This window comes from Pterocles gutturalis, unplaced genomic scaffold, assembly GCF_000699245.1.
Source record: "Pterocles gutturalis isolate BGI_N339 unplaced genomic scaffold, ASM69924v1 scaffold2812, whole genome shotgun sequence".
NCBI classification, from domain to species: Eukaryota; Metazoa; Chordata; class Aves; order Pterocliformes; family Pteroclidae; genus Pterocles; species Pterocles gutturalis.
This window is the reverse complement of record NW_010112408.1, coordinates 1-22221: the sequence shown is the minus strand read 5'-3', so window position 1 is coordinate 22221 and position 22221 is coordinate 1. Positions and strand designations below refer to the sequence as shown.

Genomic DNA, 22221 nt, shown 5'->3' with positions numbered 1-22221 from the left:
CAGCTTAGGTGCACATCTCGACTGTTCTGGCTAATTCTTTCACACCTCAGTTAAAGAAAAAAGGAACTAATTTTGCTTCTCAGGAAAATAAACCACGGACTACAATGGGATCGGATTCTTCTTCTTTGTGTTGTTAAGAACAAGGAAAAAAATTAGGTTAATCAGAATCTTTCAGTACTAAATGCCTCTTATGGCATAAACACTTCTAGGAACACTGGAATATTAATATTGGAAAAAAATTCCTTCCTAGAGTTGGAAAATAAATGTGTCATCAGTTATTTAATTCAATGACCACAATTAAAAATATTTATAGGGCAGACAACCATTCCAGCTTTAAGATAAACTTTATTGATCCGCAGCCTGAGGAAGGAAAGATGAACGTTGGAGATGTTTTTTCACTTCACAGAAAGAAAACACATCTGACCAGACCCTATTCTACCTTAGATGTGAGAATGCAACCGAATAGCCACAAACAGACTCACCCCAGCCCTGCAGACCTGCTACAGCTAACCCCAGCCCGGCTGCCGAGAGCATTACTTCACTTCCTAGCAGCCCAGCAAGGATGCAAACCACATTGCGCAGGTCATACAGATTTCCTTCCCTATTCTCCCCGCACCTGGTTTTCATTTACAGCCATTCAGTAAAAACCTCGGCCTTACCCACTTGCTCCACGATACCTGAAGCCATTCTTTCTCTCTGTGACCCCAAAGGCAGCCTGAGGGGACATGCAGTGAGGACCCTCGCGCAGGTACGGGAGCACGTGGGCCATCTGGAAAAGCAGTGAATGCTCTGGCTCTCACTGCACAAAGGACCCAATCAAATGCACCTCTTTAAAGATAACCTTACAGACCCCTCTGCTCTGTCCTTGATTGTCAGGGACAGATCACAGAGGAGACTCGTTCCTAAGCGCCAGATTACTTCTTGGCTCTCTTTCCTTTCATCAGACCAGAACCTGAAATCATTACGTGTTCTCCATGCAAATGTGTGTCAGAGAGGACCAAAGAAACACCAACAGCAAGGGTCTTGATAAACTAATTAAACCCCACAGACACTGGGAAATTGGTGTCTTAACAGATGAAGGGCAAGGTGCATCAGGACTTGCTCTCAAACAAGAAACCTGACCTCCGCTGCATCCAAACGGCAAACTGATAGAACAGAGACACACAAAGCTCAACCCCAGGTGCAAATTCCTCTCAGGTGTACGGAATAACTCTGAGACCTCGAATATGACAGACACTCCAGCCCCATCAGTGCCAAATAGCCCAAATCATTTCTGAGAAGTGGCCTGAAAAATAAATATTTATTGTTTTTATATGGCATAAAAGAAACACTCGAGTTTATAGCAATGGTTACATCAGTCTCCAGAAGCCACACAAAGCCAAAGCTTTGTTAACCATAAAACAATTACTACCTCCTTCAGTGAAAGGTATGTTGCTTTAGACCATAAATCACCTCCCAAAAATGTACGCCTCGTTAAAGGTCTGCATGTCTCCTGAACCACCTGGCAGCAGACACGTGAAGCCAGGCCCCTTTCACAAGTACGCCCTAACCAGCCTTCTCCGAGCCATCAGAGGAGACGACTCAGCTCTCAGCCTCTGCCAACGCAGGAGCTGCAGCGAGCCCCCGCTGGCACCAGGACACTGCCCTAGGAGCTGCACTAGCCTCGCAAAGTGGGGTTGTTTCTTCCCCTTCATTAGAAGCCTCCGAAAAAAAGTTGATCGTCGCTTAAAATTACTATTGCAGCAAGGCAGCCAGGGACGAGACCCAGCCACAGAGCATGTAAGGTATGCAGGTTGTCCTACGAAAGTGTCATTTCCCATGGCTTTGAGACATCATGTGTTTTTTGAAAACAACATTTGCCAGAATGAAGCTTAAAAACCAGTAGCTCAGCCCAGTGCTGTGCCGGTCAATAGCACATCCTGTTTAAGTGTTTGCCTTTGCAACTCTTGTTCCACTGGTCTTAACTTGTTGGGGCATATTTTTTTCAGCTAAGCAGTGCTTTTTAATTCTTCACACAAGTATGGCTTCAGCTCCTGCTGCACCTCCTGCCCTTCGTCATCCTCACTTTGTTCTCCCACCAACAGTCCCATCTCTACACCCTCTGGAACAAAACTCCAAGAGCTGCAGCTCTTTTTCCATGAAACCGTCCCACGCATCTATTAACACACAAAAGGAACAACCTGAAGTTCAATAGCGGCAGAATGCTACATTTCTACTTTAAGGAAACTTCTTACCATTGCTACTATTATAAAAGCAAAACAACTCTATCCCACAAAAGGAGGATGGTTTCTGCTTTCAGTTCCGAGGTGGGGCAATTGAAATAGTCTACAATCCATCCATTCTTCATCTCTACCAGAGCAAGCTATAAAAGGCTCCCAAAATGAAGGCTCACACTTTTGCTGACCATCCGTCGTTCCTTCCAGCACAGCACGTTTACATCGGTAGCTAGAGAGCTCGCAGTCTACTTGCAGATAATTTCTCCACCTCGTCCAGCCCAGGTATCAGTGGCTGTAGATACCCGGGTCTGCATTTAGAAGTAAATTACTCCTCTAATGCATTAAATACATCTCCTGAAACACACTTCGGACTTCTTACAATCCTCACTTGGCATAAAATAGACAAAACCAACGAAATGAACTCTTTTGCAGTCAATAGAGTGTTTACAAAGCCAGCACTAGCTCTGTGTTCACCTCCACAGCTTTCGGCTGTGTTGTTTGGAAGCCCCGCAGTAAAAGACACTCGTCGCTTGTAAAGCCTCTCATAATGCAGGCCAAGGACTCTGAGAGACACAGGTGTTTCTCAAGCCCAACTGTAAGACAACAAAAGCCAAACTGAAAATGGTTCTCTCTTTGTATTCCCAAAGAGAAACAAGACAGAGAGCCAACACTTTGCAGCTGAATAGCTGACACTATAAACTTGCAATTTAACAAAAGGCTCATCCTGAGGATGCCAAATTCTCTTCCTGGAGAAAAGCCCAACAAATGGAAATTAAGACTAAGTAAACCATTATGCCTTTAACAAGAGAATGATACATGCTGTGGTCCACGGTGCTGGCGCTTTGCACACCTGCACTAAATGCCAGGGTGAGAGAGACATGCCATGGCTCCACGGTTCTGGACATGGAGCCCCGCTCCGGCTCAGCCCTGCCCTCCAGCAGGTGCTTTTCTCCAGCTCACTGGGACAAGACGCACCAGAACCCAAAGCTGCAGCAACTCAAACCTCCTCACAGTTTGTCTTTGTTTCACTTTACAGACTCCTTGTTTCTGTTTCTGTCATTGTACTTTCTCAGAATACCCACGGTTTTAATTCACAAACTAGAATAAAGCAGAACCAAGCCCACAAACTCGCACACAAAGACTCCACGCCAGTTCCGTGCAGGGCAGCTGACAGACATACATAAGGACACCTGATGCAGAGAATGATGTTGATGCAAATCCTCTTTAAACCTCCAGAGTCTTGGACTAGCTTCAAGCAGTCTCAAAGCTGTCTGAGGTGGCATTGACCCAAGAAGCTTTACAGCATCTTTTTGAGCTCTTTAACAATGAGCCAAAAAAGCATCCTTTGTCTTCCCAAACACTTCAGGAGCAATTTTGAAAACACTACATAACACAGAGATGTCAGATAGTTTCCTCAAAGCATTGCATCACCTATCTTGCACCACACTTCACACGAGACAGCTCACCAGAGATACCATCAAACATTTGAGATCACAAGGTCTGTAGAGGTCCAGTTCAGAGCAGGATAAGCCTCTAAGCCCAACCGCAGTCCAAGAACATTCTTCTCTTCCTGAGTGGCAGGGGATAAGCAAAAAAAAAAAAAAAAAACCCAAAAAAAAAACCACCCAGCTAATAAACAACTACAGACTGAATTTACATCAAGCAGTAGATAAAATGCAGAGTGCTGCAAGCACACAATTCATCCTGGATGTAGCGCAGCTCCCATCCACCCCTTTTACCAAGGAATAGTTAACCTTTGATTCACCACTGGCTAAAGACATGTACACAGGTGATGGGCAGCACTTCACACAGGAGCAGCTCATTGCAAAGGCATGCCCACAGCAGACTTAGGAGTGAATTACATTCCTTCAGGCAACAAGCAGAGAGACACAAGAATGAGTAAATTTCTCCACACTACCTTGCGAGCATCCCTTAACCCTCACTCTAAAACCAAGAAGATATACTCCATATACTTGCAACCCCCTGCCAGGCAAACAAAGGGCATACGTCGCTCTGGGTTCAGGCCTGCCATTCCAGAAAAACAAGGAATCACTGACTACGCCAACAAAGATCAGAGATCATTTTGACTCTATTTCCACAGACACTCCATTTTACCATATACCTACTAAAGGTTTACACTTCTTCAGATTAGAGCAGCCAGATTATGACTCAGCTCTGTCGGCATCCTGTGGTTAGCTCTGTCGGAGGGCTCACGTTTCCCAGGGGAAGAGTCACTGCTACCAGGAGCTGCTCCTGTAGGTCAGTCTCCCTGCCTGGTGATGCAGTGTTTGCCGCTCTCCATCCCACTGTGGCCCCTATATTCTCCTCCTCTGAGTGTAAATCTGGGCTTAGTCCCACTTAAATCACAGTAACTACAGCTACTGAAGCTAGACTCACAGAAAGAACTATTCGCCTCTCTTCAGCAGGAGTTTCACTTCAATACAACTGGTTAAAAATAGATCAGCTGTCTGGTGGAATAACAAAAGGATCACAGGAAACAGCTTGGATTACTTGCCTCATTTTGCCAAGGATCTTTTAGAGCCAAGTTTTCTTTCACACACGTACAGTTCCTTGCGTGTTTTCTGCACGAGTATAGAACGCCTGCTATTTGTGCCCAACAGGCAAGAGCACAGGAAATAACACCTTTGACACAGAGGATACAGCAAAAGATTCTGAGAAGACTTTCATTGTTATCCCCTCCTCCCTACCTGCGAATAAATTAACCCAGGAGCTGCCTCTAAATGTTCCAACTGTGCTCATGGGGGGCATCCACACACTACTGCACTGGAAACCATGTCAGCTAAGGGGTGGGTCAGAGTCTTCATTAATTAGTCACATGGATGATATTTTTAGAATAACTAGACAACATCAGCAAAACCAAATGTTTGGGTTTTTTTATTAACATCTCACTGCCTCCTCATTCTTCCTTCTTAATGAAGGCCCTGCATCCTATCTTGCACCCAGGCTGTTCATTCTTTGGCACCATCTTCTGCTGTAGGCTTTGCTACCATTCAGTTTACGGGAGCCTCCACCTATGACACCCCTCAGCAACACAAAAGGACATGCCATCTCCGATCAGCTCTCAACAATTCTCCCAAGATAAGCCAGCATTCCCTTCCACAACTCATCGTGGTACAACCTCCAGAGCACCCTGTAGGACGGGATCCTGCATACACCCTCAACAGCAAATCGCATACAACTGTACTCTAAATAACATGCGGCTTGAGTTGGAGCCCTCTCCACCTTTTTTTTTTTCGCAATCAAAGCACAAGAGAAATGGATTAATCCACTCAGCTCATGTGAATAGCATTCCTTCAGAGAACCTGCTGCCAGGCAGCCGAGAATTTCAAGTTAGCTGTTTGGGTGTCTAAAGCTATTTTTGACCTTTTAAGTTTGCTGCACGTCAAGCAACGATACTCAAGAGAGCTGGCAAACCATCATTTCCTCCAAAGTTGGAGCACTGCACCAACAACAGCGTGACAACTTCAGCTTTACTTGGCAAGGAGGTTGCCCAGCTGGCACCGCAGTCCTCGGAGGGGTCCTTGCACCACTTCTGGTGCAGAACTCTGCTGCCCTGAGGTCCAATGGTCGCAGCACGAGAGGCCTCCCCTATTGCTGCCTAAGCTGTGCGAGAACTCTTGGAAGTGATAGAAGACACCCAAGTGCCCGCACAGAGATGAAGGATGCCATTGTCTCCAGCAAGCATATCTGGTATCGCTCAAGCTGTTGTTCTGTTTGTCACATGCACATCAAGGCTGTGCAGCATAACAGGGTTGTTTCTGAATGAACGAGTCATGGATTTTCTTCTCCTTCATGACCATGAGAGACGGGAGATTTGCTTCAGATCCTCCGAGCATGCCATCTGCAGGGATCCATGTCTCCAGCTGCCTGCAGATAGCCAGAGCAAACCCTGTTTCCCTTCAGAAGTTCACACAGCAAGGCTGCAGGAGTCTCCTAAGGAGAACGTCCCAGAGAGCTAGAGCATCACTTCATGAGAACAGCCCCTCACACGCGTCCCTTCCCCAGAGGGTTACGTGTTCAGTTGGAAGGGCTTCTTGTGGCCAGAAGTATGCTTCGAGAGCCAGTGCTGTGACAAGGACTGTGCAATGCAGCAGCCGGAACGTGTCCTACGCGCAGCGGGTGCTCAGCGGACTGAAGCAGTCACTAATCCAACCAGGCACCGAGGCAGCAGGGTCAGCAGAGGGCTCCAGCACTGGTGGCTTCCAGGGCTGTGTTTATTGGTTTTATGTTACTGCTTTGATCCCAGAAAGTAGGTTGCTTAATATTTTAATGGCTTTCTTCTACCATTGAAATTAAAATTTCATGTTTCAGAATCTAAATCTCTTCTGCTTGAGTGTCCTTTATCTCTTTTAATAACTTTTAAACATGTTTAGAGCTATTTCAAAGGAAAGCAGTCAGCCCTGAATCTATTATCATCATTTCATAGCTTGCCTGAAGGCCTCTCTAGGCATCACCTCTCTCTGCATTCAGGACTTCAGCAGCATTGTCAAAACATTCCCTGGACCATTAGAAGGTAGAAAACCCACGCTAAATAAAACTCAAGTTTTTTAGAACTTCAGCTTAGCATCTGAGGAATTAAAGAAAGTTTTAAAGATAAAGGATAAAAGACAACCTCGTCTACCACAGTAAGTCTCTCATGAGCCTCCTCAAAGGCTAAGCAATCAGGTCCATGGCATACCGGACACACTAGTGGCTTAAACACCATAACTCTCCTCCAAATTCCACTGGAGACCAAGGACATTCTTACATCAGACCCTGTTCACTTCTCCACAAGAAAAATCCCAGAAATAAGAATCCTGCAACTGGTAAAGCAGGATTTTTTGTTGGATACCTTGATATATCCACTGAGGTAAGCCTGTCTGCTTTAAAGTTTGTGCCAAGCTCTGTATTTCCACCCAAATTCATAATCCCTTGAGTAAGCCTAGAAAGTTGTGCCTTTTAGTAAGAGGACAGCACAGAACTTGAAATAATTGGCAGTTCAAATTACATTAGCTCAGAGGTCTAACACAGCATGTCCATCAGATTTGATAAAACCTTTGATTCTGCTTCAACTTTCAGGGAAATGCAGTCTGCAAAAGCTGTCTGCAGTCCAAATCATACTCTATTTGGGGTTTTGTTGTTTGGGTTTTTTTTTTTTAATACGTTGCAATAAAAGTATTCCAACTAACAACTGAACAGCCAAAGCAAGAAAATGCAATAGACAGATCTTTCCACTGAATAAAGCAAAAAAAAAAATCTTTCCCCTAGAGGATTAGGACAACTGGCACACTAAAATAGCCAGTGTCTCAGTCTAGCATTTCACCCAGTATTTTGTAATAAAGTGTTATGTAATTCCAAGTCATTTATACTGATGGAATGTGGGAGCTACTGCAAAACACTCAAGAGGATCAGTCAGAAAGCTTCATCTGCAAGCACTTTTGGCAAGTTACAAATACTTTCCTGTCTCTGAAATTTATGGTTAATAATGTCAGTACCATGGCTCTGGCATGTGTATTCTCCAGTATTTCCAAACCTTTGGTTCAGAATAACTTCTTAATCAAGAAAATTAGGAGAATCATTTTAGCTAGTATTTTCTAATACTTTTCGGTAAATTTTTGTATTGAATATGAAGCTTTCCAAAGCTCAGCACATATCTATTTCACATTGCTCCATCTACAATTTGAAGGCCTGCAAAGAGGCAAACTTACCAGTGCCAAGAAGATGACACTGTGACAATTGGTGACAAAAAAAGGGAGGTAGGAAGTTATCTTCAGTATAAACAGGTAAGCAGTCAAAATATGCATTTGATTAACAGGAAACAAAGAAAATGTGACTCAGCGTAGAGCAAATAAAAGCTCTCTTTAAATAAGGCACTCTGTTTTCCACCACAACAGCAAAAATCAGACCCTTTCAAAGGGAGCAGCCACCTCTCAGAGCCCCGTCCATACCTGCAAGTTGCTACTCTAGAATGCTCAGAGCTAAGGAGCAAGCGGCACAGAAGCAGACCACCAGGCAGGCGAGCATTTCCTCCACGTTTCTCAGCTACAGAATTAATCCCTGCAATAATAACTCTCTAACCTCTGCTTTCTGAGTGCCTCAACCTCCACAGTTCAAAAACCAGAGGTGACCAGGGCTTTGCCCTTCTCCCAACCGCTCCTCTAAGAAACTACGGGGTCAAGTACACAATAAAGCTCCCATATCAGCCGCAGCAAAATTTATAACAACTTGATTTACAGAGCACAATGGGATTATATACTAGACCTACCAAAGAAGTTACCATAACAAAAACAAAGCCACAGTAGCAAGGAGTTTCATAGGTCCCTCGGGGACACAGTGACTTCTACAAAACCAAAATCCAAAGCAAACCTCCTCGGTATCAGTACATGCCATGCCAGTTCGTACCTAGACAAAGATTTCTTCGAAAAAGAACAGAGTAGCACTGACTTACTTGTCTAGAATGAAATACAAATCAAATCCTCCGTAACAGGCAGGACCACCATTCTCTCTCTTTCCACCTTGTCCATCACAGGCTAGCATAAAAGTTGCTAGGAAGAGACATTTGAAGCCAAATCTCAAGACGCTTTGCTTTGCAATAGCCATTATATCCAGAGAGGAGGAGAAAAAGAAACTCTTCTTCCAAGGCTCCTTTATTTCACAGGTTTCTCCACAAAAGCCATTCAATGACCTTTAAATGTATATATGAATATTTTATTCCTTAAAGCTCCACTTGCAACAGCTGTCCTCAGGAATCGCAAGACTTTCCCCCTTGTTTCCCTTGCACTTCTGTTTCTTGGTTTCAGATTTCAAGATGCACAATACTGTATTTCACTTTTTTTTTTTTAAAGGGACTTGACCCTCAGTCTCTCTTGCAGCTCTCAGAAAGCAGCACCATTGTTTTGCAAGAGAAGGAGCAGCCTCCTAACAAATCTTGCTTTGTCACAGACTCCAGAAAAATACAGGGAGGGTTTGAGGTTTTTTTCCCCCCCCAACTATTATTGTTATTATTATTACGGATGGTAAGTTTTATTTTTCCTTCACAAAAAGAGCTCCGAGAATGCCACCTTGTGGCAAAAACTCAAGCTGACAGGAGTCTCTGGTTTTAAGCACATCATTCGTGCACCGAGCATACTGAACATACACCCCAGCAGCTTCAGGCGCGAACACAGAAGCGATTTGCCCACAGCAGTCACGCAGCACTGTGCAGAAACACTTTTGTTTCCCACATAGGCAACATCTGAGTTTAAAGACCTTTAAAAACCTCGGGTAGTTTCAGAAAAGTTAAGCCACACTAAGTGGCATCCCTTATGTTTCCTCAGTCCTGAGAAATATCAAGCACAACCTGTGCCTGTGAAACAGGCTTCCCCCTCTCACCATCCTTAGAAAACTCATTTCAGCCCCTAGAGCCTAAACCCTCCCTCTTCCAGGAAAGTTTTGTGGAAAATAGTAACTTCAGCTCCACTTGCATTTTCTGCCCCCTTCTACAAACAGCGCAAGCACCAAAACCTGAGTAAGACAGGTCAGGAACAAGAGCATCCCCCAGCACCAGAAAGAACTAAAGAAAGAGACACTAGGAGCAGGGGCTCACCTTCCCCCTCAAATCCTCTCAAGGCTGTAGCAACACGCCTGTTCCCCATCACTGCTAACTGCTGCTCCACGGAGCTGCCTCAGGTGTTGCATTCAGCGTGGGGGAACCAGGTCAGGTTTCTGAAAGCAGACACAGGTGCGCTTGAACCTGGCTGTCAAGCTGTTCTTCGTTGTGTAAAGAGTTAAATTTGTCTTTAAAAAATCCTTAGAAAAGCAAAAAATCTGCAGAAAGAACAGGAAAAGCAGCAGGATAGGTTTCAAGGGAAAACAACATGATAACAGAATTTTGACAGAAGCGGAAGAGTCTGGAGAACAAAGTAGTTCAGCACCTTGCTGCATTGATGATTAATAATGTTGGGAGTGTTCTCCCTCCCACAGCTGCTTATGCTCAGCAAACACACCAGCTCATCACCTCTAACCTGGGGCAAACGGCACCTCCTCGGACCTGCTGCTAAATCCTGATCAGACCTGAGGGAAGGGGAGATCCCTTGCAAGTCAAAGCTTCTCTAGGGCTGGACAGGAGCAGAACCAGGTGTTCTGTAGATGGATATTTTGGGCTTCCACACCTAAAGTCCAGGGGAGCTGGGAGTGCGGGTGTGAGTGTCTCACTTAGTCTGGGAGTAGTAACACAGCTCATTGCTGCACAGGCAGAAGATCTGTGTCAGGGTATCAGACTCTCTACAACAAACAAAACCAAAGCACAATGTCAGAAACACCCATGAAAGCCGTTTGCTGCGGTAGCTGCGATGCTTCCCACGCTGAGGGTCAGCGCCTGCACCAGCCCAGGGCGGGCAGAATGCAAGGGCAGGTGTTTGGGGAACTGCAAAAAAGAGGAGGAGCTGCCTCCTGCTTGTTGCACGTCTGAGGGATCTGGTTGCTTAAATCCTGGGAGAGGAGGCTGCTGGAGGATATTAGAGATCTGGGGGTCCTGCAGGCAGCATAGGTGTGCTAGGTGAGCAGGTAGGGTTTGGGGATTTGGAAGTTTCATACGGCTGCTCTGGAACAAATCTGTTTGGAGTTATGAAACTTGAATTACACAAATAATGGGATTATGTATAGAGTTTTGTGTGGGGATTTGGACATTATACTGCCCTAAGGAAGGGGGTGAGACTAGCTCAGGGTTTATTTTTTGTTATTTTAAAAGAAAATGAGTTGAATAGGGGATGTAAAAATAGGAAGAGTAGAAGAAAAGCTTCTTCTCTAGGGAACTAATGTGCTGGTTTTGAGCAATCTTGGAAAAGTACTTAGGGCCAGCTTCTGATCTGAGGTACAGCTAGGGCTCCTACCACAGCCAGATGAAGTATTGTGTGCTCACCAGTTTATGATCTGTGTCTGCCTAAAGATTAAAAGTAGACCGAGAATCTCATTCATTTGTTTCTGATTGGCACTGAGATGAACAAATATGTAGAGTTTAAAAAAAAAAAGTACCTTAGGAAAATAATTTTGGCCTGAAGCTAGCAGAGGGAAAGGAGGGGAAGTGGAGGAGGAGGTCAGATTCTCTGTATAGCTGTGGATTCAGGCTGACAGAAGGCCCAGGAAAAATTGAGAAAAAGCCAATGAATGAGGCATCAGCTGAAGCTTAGAGCATTCTGAGATGGAGGGAGCTGCTGACAAAGTGGAACACCAGCTTTGTGCTGTACCTCTGACTTTCTCCAGGGCTACTCTTCATGTGCCTCTCTTAAGAATGTGCATTTTTGCTTATGATCTGGTAATAGCAGCATAACTACTGGGATACTCTGAGAAAAGCAGTTCTGTAATAGGAAGCTCATGTGAGACACAGGAGGGGGTGTTGGAATTTCTGTTTGTCCCTCCCTCACTAAAAATTCTGGAAACAAAAATATTATGAAGACTATAGCTTTGTGTGAAGACCTGACAGTTCTTGGAGAGACTGGGTGTGTTGTATTCTTTGTGAGAAGGTGCTAATAAGTAAGGTGTTTTGATTGCATACAGCAGTTCAAGGAGTAACTAAGTTCCAAGTGATGCCCTTGGTGTGTGAACAGAATTTGCATATGTAAATGATGGGGGAAGTATGTTCAGCGGGTTTTCTTGTTTTATCATCTGCTCCCTTATGTATTTATGGGACCTTTGCTGAAACTTGCAGCTTGGAAGAAGCTGGTTCTGTTGGTTTGTGGTAACAGCGCTGTTGGTGATAGGTGAGATGCAGCACATGACAGCGCTGTGTGGGTTTTGTGAGCACTCACGTGGGTGTCTTCGGGGGTGGTTCCCTTTGGCTTACAAACGTCTGCCCTGTATGCTGGATGATGGCTGCTGTCAAGATCTCAAAATCATCTTCCTAGTTTTCATGGCACTTGAGGAAGCTGCTACAGCAGCCTACATGGATAACTGAGATAGAATCATAGAATGGCTTGGGTTGGAAGGGCAACGTGTCCCACCACCCTCACAGTGAAAAATGTCTTTCTAATATCTAAAGCTCTCAAATCTGCCCTCTTTCAGCCTAAAGCCATTACCCCTCAAACTGCCTATGCTGACTGACAGTGTTGTCATAAACGTATCGGCACTTTGCAGGAATTACTTCTGTCTTCAGGGTAGACGTGTCCTTAAATTCCCTGGCTGTATCTTCCAACGGTGTAGCTCAGCACAGCTCTGCTAGTATCAGCAGAGCTCCCCTGTCCTACCTGGTGCAGCACAGCAGGCTGCTCGGGGTGGCAGTTCTGGGCCTTTACATTTCCACTGTACAACATGTGAATCAAGTCTGACACCCCGCGGCCACAGTGGCTTTTTTCTTCCCTGATTGCTCTAATTTTTCAAGGCATCAGTAACTTCCTTCTCTCTTGCTTTTATCTGACTTTGCCCTGCCTTGATTTTATTTGCCTGTGCTGTAACATGTAAGGCTGTATTGCATTATTTTTCTGGTGATTAGAGTTCATTCCACTAGCTGTCTTTTAACAAGGGCTGTTAACCCTGCACTTGTATGTAACTCCTTCCTGAAGAGAAGTATTAGGCTAAGTACACACATGAAAATATATTGCTGGTAATGTATTAAGTAAAATAGGAAATATGGTGTAGGGATTGAATGATTCTGCCATAATTTAAGAACACCATGTAGTTGCTTTCCAAGTCTTTTTTTATAATTTCTGCTTAAATGTGCCTAAGAACAGGGGTGCAGCCAGTCAAGAGGTGGTCCCCTTTCGTTACTACAGTAGGTACTAAAGTTGTGCAATAAGGCCACTCACTCCTCACAGCCTCCCCTCCTCTGCTCAGTGTTGCATGAATATTGCTTTACTTTGCCTTTATTTTAATGTTTCCAAGCATTTTGCCAGGGCTAGAGCATCCCTGCAACACCTCTGCAAGTGGTTTTTTTACATTAGCTTATAGCCAGACAAAATTTAGGCCAGTCTGCTCAAAGGGCCATATCTCATTAGTGGTATCATTCTCTCTAACTGAGTTTAGACAAAGACGATCAGCCCAGTTCCCACTGATCCTGAGTTTGGAGCAAATGATGAAGAAATCATTTTCATTTCTGAAAACCTGATTTTTGACTTCCCTTCTTAAATGAAAGCACTCAATATAAAGTACTTTCTAAGAACCTGAGTTTAAAACTCTGCAAGCTCTAACGACCAAGACCAAACCACAGCACAGGTGTCTGGATCCTCAGTCTCCTGTGACTCACAGGAATGTAAACTCAGTATTCTCCTTAAGAGTCTGTTCAATTTGATCAGGTATTTAGGCAGCAGGATAAGCTCACATGCCCAGCAGAGGGAGCAGAGCTGCACAGAATGAAACATTCAGATCTACTGCCTACATTTCACATAATCCTATGGGATTTAAAAATAAAACATTGTTGGATTTGCAGTGTCTGACTCATCCTTTTCAAAGTGCTGTAAACATGGGGAATGTGACCATTTATCTATGAGGCCAGGTGCATCTTAACAGATCCTGCTCCTCCTTGAAGACACTAATTAACCTGACGTACTCCAAACTGGAGTTGGGACTGGAGTGATAAAGGGAAAAAATTTCCCTCTTCAGCCTGTACTGTGTTGTCAATTTATCCTTCTAATCACGTTTACAGATCTCCTTTGAGTATTGTCTGTCTTTCATACCACACTTACTAGCACATCCGTTAGATTTTACAGGATGAAATGCAGAAGGGTATCTGCAGGGTGCAGCTGTGTTTTTTTTTTTTGAAATCCCAGATCAGTGTGTCTCAGAGCCTGGGAGATGGCTTTGTTGACATCTGCCATAAAGTGCCCTCCGCCATTAAGTGTCACCTCCCGAACCATGGTGATTTTCTGCAGCGCTGGGGGATGGCATGGGCTGCAAGGTTTGTAGCGAGACTGTTGTTGCTGTAGTTGTTCTTCAGAACTCCCATCCCAGCAGTGAGAAGCAAATGTGTCCATATGCTGTGGGGGTGTGCTGGCAGGCACGGACTCTGCACTGAGGTAACAAGATGTGTAACAGCTCCGCTCAATACCAAGAAATAAAGTTTCTATTGAAGCATCAGGTTTATTTGAGCCCTTAACTCTGTTTCTTCAGATCTCCTGTAGTCCAGTTTTAGAGTATTGTATTTCTGTTACTGCTGAGAAGTTTCTTTGGTTTGTTAGGTGGCTGAAGTTTCCTTTTCTTTCACTTATGTTTGCTGTTAATATGCACATACTATTACCAAAAAGTTTCTTTTCCGTCCTTACTGAAAAGCAAGTTAAATAGAGAAGTGACAATAAGAAGGCAAAGTAGGGCATGACAAGAACTGAAAGATTTTGCTAGAATACTGTCTAATGACTAAAAATAAGTTAAAATCCCCTCTAAACTTCAATTCTTGCCTCTTTCTGTCATATTTAGCCTTAGCAGAATGAGAACTGACGGTGTGTAAAGGAATTAAACTTGTGTAATACCCAAAAGGAAGGAGATTAGCAGCAACAAACTACTGTCTCTCTCCTCTGCTAGGGCTGATGGGTGCCCATCCAGATAATTCAGATGCTTTTGCCTGAGATGTGCCTAAGTGAACTCCAGATCCTTTCAAACTGCTACAGCAGAAAGCTTCTGGGGATCAGTGAGAGGGTCACAGAAAGTGAGGGATGTTGCACGGCCGGTATTCTTAAAGACGGGTTTGTATTCACCTGGATGACCCAGGGCATCCCACCATTTTTGTTAGAACAGGGGAAACAGTCAAACTTGATTTTAAAGTTCTGAGCAAAAGGGACCTCGCCTTGCTAAAGTTTTAGTGTTTAACAGCCCCACTCCTTTCTTAAAAAATTGTACTTTAATCCCTCTCTAAACTTCTCTACTTTCAAATGCTTGGGATTGGCTTCTTACACTCCAAAGTTTTGATTCTTCTCTATGGGAGTGGCTTGACCACATAGGAAATTTGAGTTCAGGCGTCCACCACAGGGTCGGGGAGGGGAAAATTGTTGTGAGGTGACAGCAGTCCAAGATAAATGCATCCTTCCAGTTGCCACTTTTTTTAAAAAAACGGTTAACTTTGTAGCAGCAAGCTTCATGCTGGGTCAAAGTAGAGAGGATACTGTTTGTCTCTAGCCCCGAGCTGACAAATGCTTTGTCCAATGGCCTTGTTAATTCAGCAGAAACATTGCTGTATTCTTAGCTTGACTCATGCCAAATCCAACTCCTGGAAGACGGGACATGCAGAGAATCCAGGACTAGCTATCAGGAAAGCGTGAAGACTCTTTCTATGTGTCCCTGGCAGCATAAATGGAATAAATCTTTCATCTCCCCTTACAATGCCATTGCAACATTAAGGAAGGAAAACTAAGTCTGGTTATCTCGCATCTTCAAGGCTGGGTTAGAGGTGTTGGGGAGAAGACAGGTGGGAATCTTGCACTGTCTCAGGGGAATCACTAATTCTGTTTGTATTCTGTATGCATCTTGGAAGAAAAGCTTCATCCACCTGAGTGTTCAACATGATGCCTCCAGCCAGCCCTCGCTATGCGATGGAGAAACTGGAGGACTCTAGGAACGGAACCACTCTGTAAATCCTACAAATCAGACTCCTTCTCCTTATAAAAAAAAGGTAAATTAGTTGCATTGTCCTTCTTTCTTTCTACCTTTCATGCCACATCAATCAAGATTCTTAATGTGAGGCATATTTCCCTGACAAGGGACAGGAAGGTTTTAAGTCTGTACACCCTGTTTGCTGCGTATGTCCTCTGATGCCCACCTCTATGGTGTGCCCTGTGTGAAGAGCTGGCTTTTGAAAGAGCAAAGGGCTCAAAAGGGGTAGAAGAGATGCAATCAAAATGTTTCTGGATGTGTTCATAGATGCTAAAAGGTAAAATAATGAGAAGGTAGACAGAGTTAATCCATGCTAAAGGTCTTTATTTGAAAGATATGGTCACCAATTGATCTGTTTCAGCATCTGAATCATCAAGAATGAACTCTCAAAAGAGGAGATGCCAGGGAAGAACAGCATCGGGGTTGGCTTTGTGCAGCAGCTATTGAGCATCCGTAGTTGGTTCAAGGAAGGTAAGATTTTCAGACCTTGGTATTGCCAAAACAGTAGTTAAGGCCCAAAGTTTGCAGGACTTCAAGTCTAGTGCACGCTCCTTGATCGAATGGGAATTGAGGTCCTTTAGAAACAAGAAAAGGAAAATAAAAATTACCGTGAGGTAATACCTAAGATGGTGTTGAGTGATCAGTGCACTCACTGGCAGCCCTTCATACCTGGCACACTGCACTGGCATTTTTAATCAAATGGAGCAGTCTCAAGTACCAAAGCAATTATCAAAGCAAAGCAAGCAGCAAGGAGGTGGAAATGCTGCTATGTCAGAATGTGACATCCTAAGCCTGATTTGTAAAGCGCCTTTCTCGTGACAGGGTTTGCAGACTTTGCTACTGCTTCAGGATTAACTCCTCTGAGTAAAACTTAGTTCCTTTATATATATTTAAGAAGAAATTATTTTTTTTCCCCCACAATATGAGAAATGCTATTGCAAATAATCAAATTACGATTATGGCGTTGTTAGCGAGTTGGCTGATTTGTATGAGCCTGCATAGCAATAGCTGGCATTCTACAACAGTGTGTTCTTATTGCTCTGAGCGAGCAGTGATTTTAATAATTGCTGCAACAGAAATATTTTACGTGTATGAGTGAAAGCTTCTTTTGTAGTCACCAAACACAACTGAATCTTTAACTCACAAATGAATTATCAGGAAGACATAATATTTAATACTCTTTCGGTTTTCCAGTACTGAGGGGCACTATTTCACTCTATACTGTTAGTATATATTGCTGTGTGTTATACAGCTATGCTAGTGCTAGTTAATTGGCCCTGGGCGGCTTTGACATTATCAGAGAATGCTACAAAGTGTGGGTCATTAAACTCCTAGGCAATGTGATCATTCCACCTCTGAAAAACCTACAGGGAATGAAGCAACCCTGCTTAATATAGAGAAAAACAAGTGTTTGGTGGGATTCCTTCATAAACTTATCAGCAATCTCTGAACTGAAGGATAGTGGTTCCAAGGACTACACTTTTCCTTTACCTTGGCATTACAAATGAGGTCAATCTGCAAAATTCTGGGCCAAAACTTAAGCCACCTTAAACTTTACTAAAAGGAACAGTAAGTGTTTGGATCAGATAATTTATGGAGGTTATGACTGAACACTGTTCCAATCCTGATCTGCAGAGATACTGAACCCTCTCCACAACTCCTGAGGTTCTTGATTTGTGTCCATCTCTAGTTGGAACAGCAGCATTTGTGGATTATTCCCCAGGGGGAAGAAAATGCCTGGTTCGTTACTGGCATAATTCATTTGATTGCACTCACCACGAGCTTCATAAGCCAGGTAGCTTGGGATTCCTCTGCACATAGCGACGATCTCTGATCCGTACTGCTGGAGGTCAAAGATGGGTCTCCTGTTGTAGATGTATGTGAGCTCCCTCAGAGGTATTCCTTGAGCTTGACCAAGCTGGAACTAAACATCAAACAACATCATTCAGAAAGATCAGTGCTTCGATCCATTTAACGTTATGCATATTCCTATTTCTGGAATGATGACTCAGTACTTGGTGTCTTACTCAAAACTGTGTTTAGCACAGTCTTTTAATCCCCTGTGTGACTGTGGGACCATTAGCAAGCATTGAAGACAGCTCCTGTGGCAGATCTTTCAAAGGAAGACAAGGTGGAGGGAGGCTAAAGAGAACTGGCAACTCAATTAAACAGCTGCAGGAAGAGCAGTGCAGTCAGTATTCTAACAGACCTCCTACAAAAGTATTTCCTCAGTCACTTACTAACCTCTCACCTTAGAGGTACTCAAGTTGTGACTTGGAAGCATGGAAGGAGAAGTCTACTCATTCAGTCTTCTAGAACGGGAACCAAAGAGGGCAGTAGCAACACTTGGTAGATGCAAGTAATTTTAGCGTAAATGTGAGCAGCGCTTATGACCTCTTTGAGAACTCCGAGTGTTTTAGTGGGACAGTTTTTTTCAGAACCGCTCCAGAGTGCTTTGTTTCAAATGAATTTCAAACGTATTTTCCTACTTGAGTGCTCTGTCATCTGGACAAAGTCTGTGGATGCCTGTATTTTCTCTTATGACCTAGGCTTTTTTTGTATCTCTCATTATCCAGCTACAGCTACAGGACTCCTGATCTGGCTTATAGAATTAAGATGGAGGAAAGGCTATTGAATACAGGGATGCTCTCTTATGCCCTAAAGGAAAACGGAGCTCTGAACAACAGCCTCTGCAATGCAATGTTCTGAAGTGAAAAATGCTATTTCACATTGAAATGACTCAACTATTTTTAGATATTGCTATCAAAAAAATAATTAATGCCATTGAAGGTTTCCTAATATAAAATGTGTCTTAGCAACCCACAAACCTAAACTTCCTCAGAGAAAATGCAGCTGGGGAAGTGGGGGTGATGCACCTACGTGTCTTTTGAATAACCATCCCCATGGCAAATTCCCAAGCCACATCACTGTTCAGAGAAACAACCCTGCCACTTGTGAAAATCTCACCCTCTCAAAAAAGAAAAGGCACAGTTAAGAGACAGCTTGATGAATTCCAGGGTAAAGACACACTTAGCAGGTATGACTGGGATTGATGTAGGCTTTCAAAATTATGGTGGAATTTTATCAAAGGTTCCTGAAAGCCCACTCCAGTACAGTTCCTTCTTGCTGGTAAGCGAGGAGCTGAGATAAGCTTCAAGGGGCACAGAGATGCACCTTAGTACAAGCAAGCCTGGAACTACAGCTAGAGGTGAATGTTTTTGCTCAAGTCTGTACTACTGTAACTCTCTCCTTTTTCTTCCCCAGCGTGCCTTCTTGCCCCTTAAAGACAGGATTTTTTACAAGAACTCAGCTCTCAGACTTCAAGAGAAGCCAGTGTTTACAACAGGTTAGTATGCTGAATGCAGAGATAATTTTTAATGTGCTAATTCTGTGGGTTGAACTTGGTCTAATACAGTGCTTAGTTCTTTTGAAAGTTTTGAAAGCTTGAACTCTTATTTAAATTTTTTCCTCATTACTGGCTTATTTTTTCTTCCTCAACTAGAGCTGCCTATAAACCACTTTTTTAGCCTACAAAGAACGTGATATTATGAAGAGTACCATGCCAAAAATCTGAAGTCTCTAAATGTGAAATACTATTAAAAAGCAATCTAAATCTTTTAAAAAAACTATAAGTGATTTACAACATTGAAAAAACATGAAAACCCTCTACTGCAAGCATCTAAAACACAGCATTCTAACTTTTCAAAGGTTTCAAATTATGTTAATGTAAGACATCAGTTTACCTTGCATTACTGTACAACTTCCCAAGTAACTACTCCTTTTTAAGCTTACCCTGCCTTCTTCAGCCAGTCTGGGAAGTGTCTCAAAGGCAGGCATCTCCCTTCTGTTCATTACAGAAATCAAGCAAATTCCCTCGGGCATCACTCTGGTTGCCAGGTAGCCCTAGAAGATAAAGTTATTGACAACTAGGAAAACAGTTTTTCAATAATTAAGATGGGAATAAAGTCTGTATTAGAAAAGTAACAAAAGCAGACAGTTTTTACCCCCAAAGCTGGACTCAAAAAGTTAAGACTAAAGAAACAAGTCCTGTATTTTGGTCAGCTTTATAGGAGCTGGTCACCTTGTACATTTTCTGAAAAGCATGCTCCTTGATACTCACTCCATCGTAGTTCCAAATGCTTCTCCATGGCACACGGGCGTACCTGTCCTCAATGGTTACCAAACGCAATTCCTTGTTGAAGCTCACAGTTTGGTAGGCTCCACCAACATTGACTTGCTTGGCTGGATTCAGATTCTGAAGCTAGAAAACAAAATTAAACAACACTTTAGACTTTCAAGTTAGTTGGTTATTTCCCCAAAGCTTTAGAAAATCACTGCTATAATAAAATAAATACTGGCCTATGAGGAATGCCTTTAGTGACCACAGTATGGTCAAAATTACAAAGAATTAAGGCTGTGGCATTCTGGAGTAGCTGTAAGAATTCTTTTAATAAAATCAGTGAATAATTTCTGTATCTTACAACTGGCATCTGGTGGTTTTAGAGTTCTATGAGTGAAGTTTTAGATTCCTTTCCTCCAAAAAGATGGGGAAAGAAGCAAGGAAACTCAAGAAGCAGTACATATAGAAACAGCAGCAGTGTATGCATAACTTGGTCACTATACTCACAAATTGAGCAAGGGTTGGTGTCAGGAAGAGTCCAAGAAGGACAGTAGCCACAATCTGAAATGAAAATCAAAAACAAAACTGTAACTGTAGGTCTGGCTGACACATCTGGTCATAAGAATCCCAGTGCCTTTTCCTAATCTGGTGTTTAAGTATATTCCTCGGATCCTTTCTTACTTTCATAGTGGAATTTAAACAGCTTCCTAAAGTAAGTCACCCTTGCTTTAGCCTAGAATACAGCAAACTAGACACATAGTAGGTTGCTTTTTAAAAGCGAAATCTGAAGTTGCTCCTGAAACCTGTTTAGTCCTATACGGATATTTAACAAGAATGAGGAGAAGGAACTTAAATTTCTTCTGCTTAGGCATTACAAGAAACTAGTTCATCCATTAGTACACTGATGCAGTTTTGCAAAAGCATTGACAAAAACGGATGTGCATTTGCCTTCGTCTAGATTGATTAATGTATAGCTAAAACTTAGCTCTTCGTCTGATTAGGTTAGAGTCTTGAGTTCCTCACTCTGGAGGAGAAAATCTCCCCAGAGAATACCTTTCTGCTATAGAGAGACTTCTGAGAAACAGAGGCAAAGGTTTTGAATCAGAGTTTTAGTTTATAGGGGGAAAAAAAAGCAGGCATACTCACAGTGAATTTCATCTTGACTGCAGAGCTGATGCTAGTGCAGGCTGAATGAACGGTGCAAACCATCCACCTTATATACCATTTCAGAATTAGGCGTGGAATGGTGAAGTGCTGAAATTACTTTGTAATTTGTATCCCTGTCTGCATGTCACTGAAAATTATTTCCTGCGGTAACTACTTCATAAACATGGGGAATGTACTTCTGCAAATTTTGACCTGCCAGAGTCTGATAATTATCAGATAAGAATCCATTTGCAGTGAAAAATTAAATATGTTTAATTTAAATATGTTTTATAGTAACTTTCTAACATATACTAATTACTTTTGCAAATTCACATCAAACTTAATAGGCTAGGGTTTTAAAAAAAAGCGCCTTGCATTAGACTAAGAACCTTTGTACCTTCTAAAACGTAGTGTATGTCACCATGCAACCATAGGGCCCACCGAAATAGATGGCCCAAATACACCACTGCTACTGAAAATTGTTTTACAAGAGGCAGTTCAAGCTGAAATATTACATATACGTGCAAGTCTGTGGATGTCTCTCTGTTATTTTATGTGGTAACAATTTTTTTCACCTTGCCTCAGCTTCTTTTCTGTGTTGAGGTAAAAACTTACTGAGAGAGGTGCTCATTCGGGGGGGGGGTTTGAAAACTTGGGTTTTGTGTCAAGTTGCTCAGTTTTGTTTTGTGTGCAGCCTTAGTCTGTGGCAGGGAATCAGTGTCAAGAGTCCAAAATTACTTTTCAACTGGAATCCAGAACATTATCTTTAAAAAGGGTTTTAATATATAAAAATAACTTACACCTAGCGCTGCAAGTGCAAGACTAAATTCAATTCTGCTCTTAGTTTCCCCGAGTCGAGTCTGCAAGTCCAGAGGGACACTTTTGATACATACCTTAATGCCAAATGGTGGCTACATTCTTGGTTCTTTACGAGCAGCAGCGCTTGTATGGATTTGTGTCCAAAAAATCGGTTTGTGTGGGAGCTCTGAGGGCTGACTGCCCTCACCGCCGCCCGCTCGTGGTGCCGCTGGGGAAAGCGGGGGACACACCACCAAACAAATCAAAAACCAAAGAGAAACGTGGAGAAAACTCCCTACGCAGCGCGACGGGAACAAACCCTTTGCTGAAGGAACAAAAGAACCTCCTTTAGCCGAGACGCGGGAGAAGCGAGGCGGGGGGCTGGGGAAG

General features: G+C 43.1%; 2 protein-coding genes across 2 annotated transcripts in view; both read right to left on the bottom strand.

Annotated features, from left to right (window-relative positions):
* LOC104462167 (anthrax toxin receptor 1) overlaps positions 1-8816 on the bottom strand; it is a gene marked incomplete at its 3' end in the record, with an annotated part of 36393 nt that extends 27577 nt beyond the window's left edge. The window contains exon 1 of the mRNA XM_010074015.1: positions 8665-8816. Within this exon, the coding sequence (XP_010072317.1) occupies positions 8665-8816 (152 nt within the window). The remainder of the gene's footprint in view (positions 1-8664) is intronic.
* Positions 8817-17111: 8295 nt separating this feature from the next.
* LOC104462166 (gastrokine-1-like) lies at positions 17112-20448 on the bottom strand (the record flags this gene model as incomplete). The annotated part of the gene is made up of 5 exons (XM_010074014.1): positions 17112-17131; positions 17544-17691; positions 19560-19670; positions 19888-20028; positions 20395-20448. Coding segments are annotated over 5 exons (474 nt in total), but the record flags the coding sequence as incomplete, so codon positions are not given.
* Positions 20449-22221: the final 1773 nt, after the last annotated feature.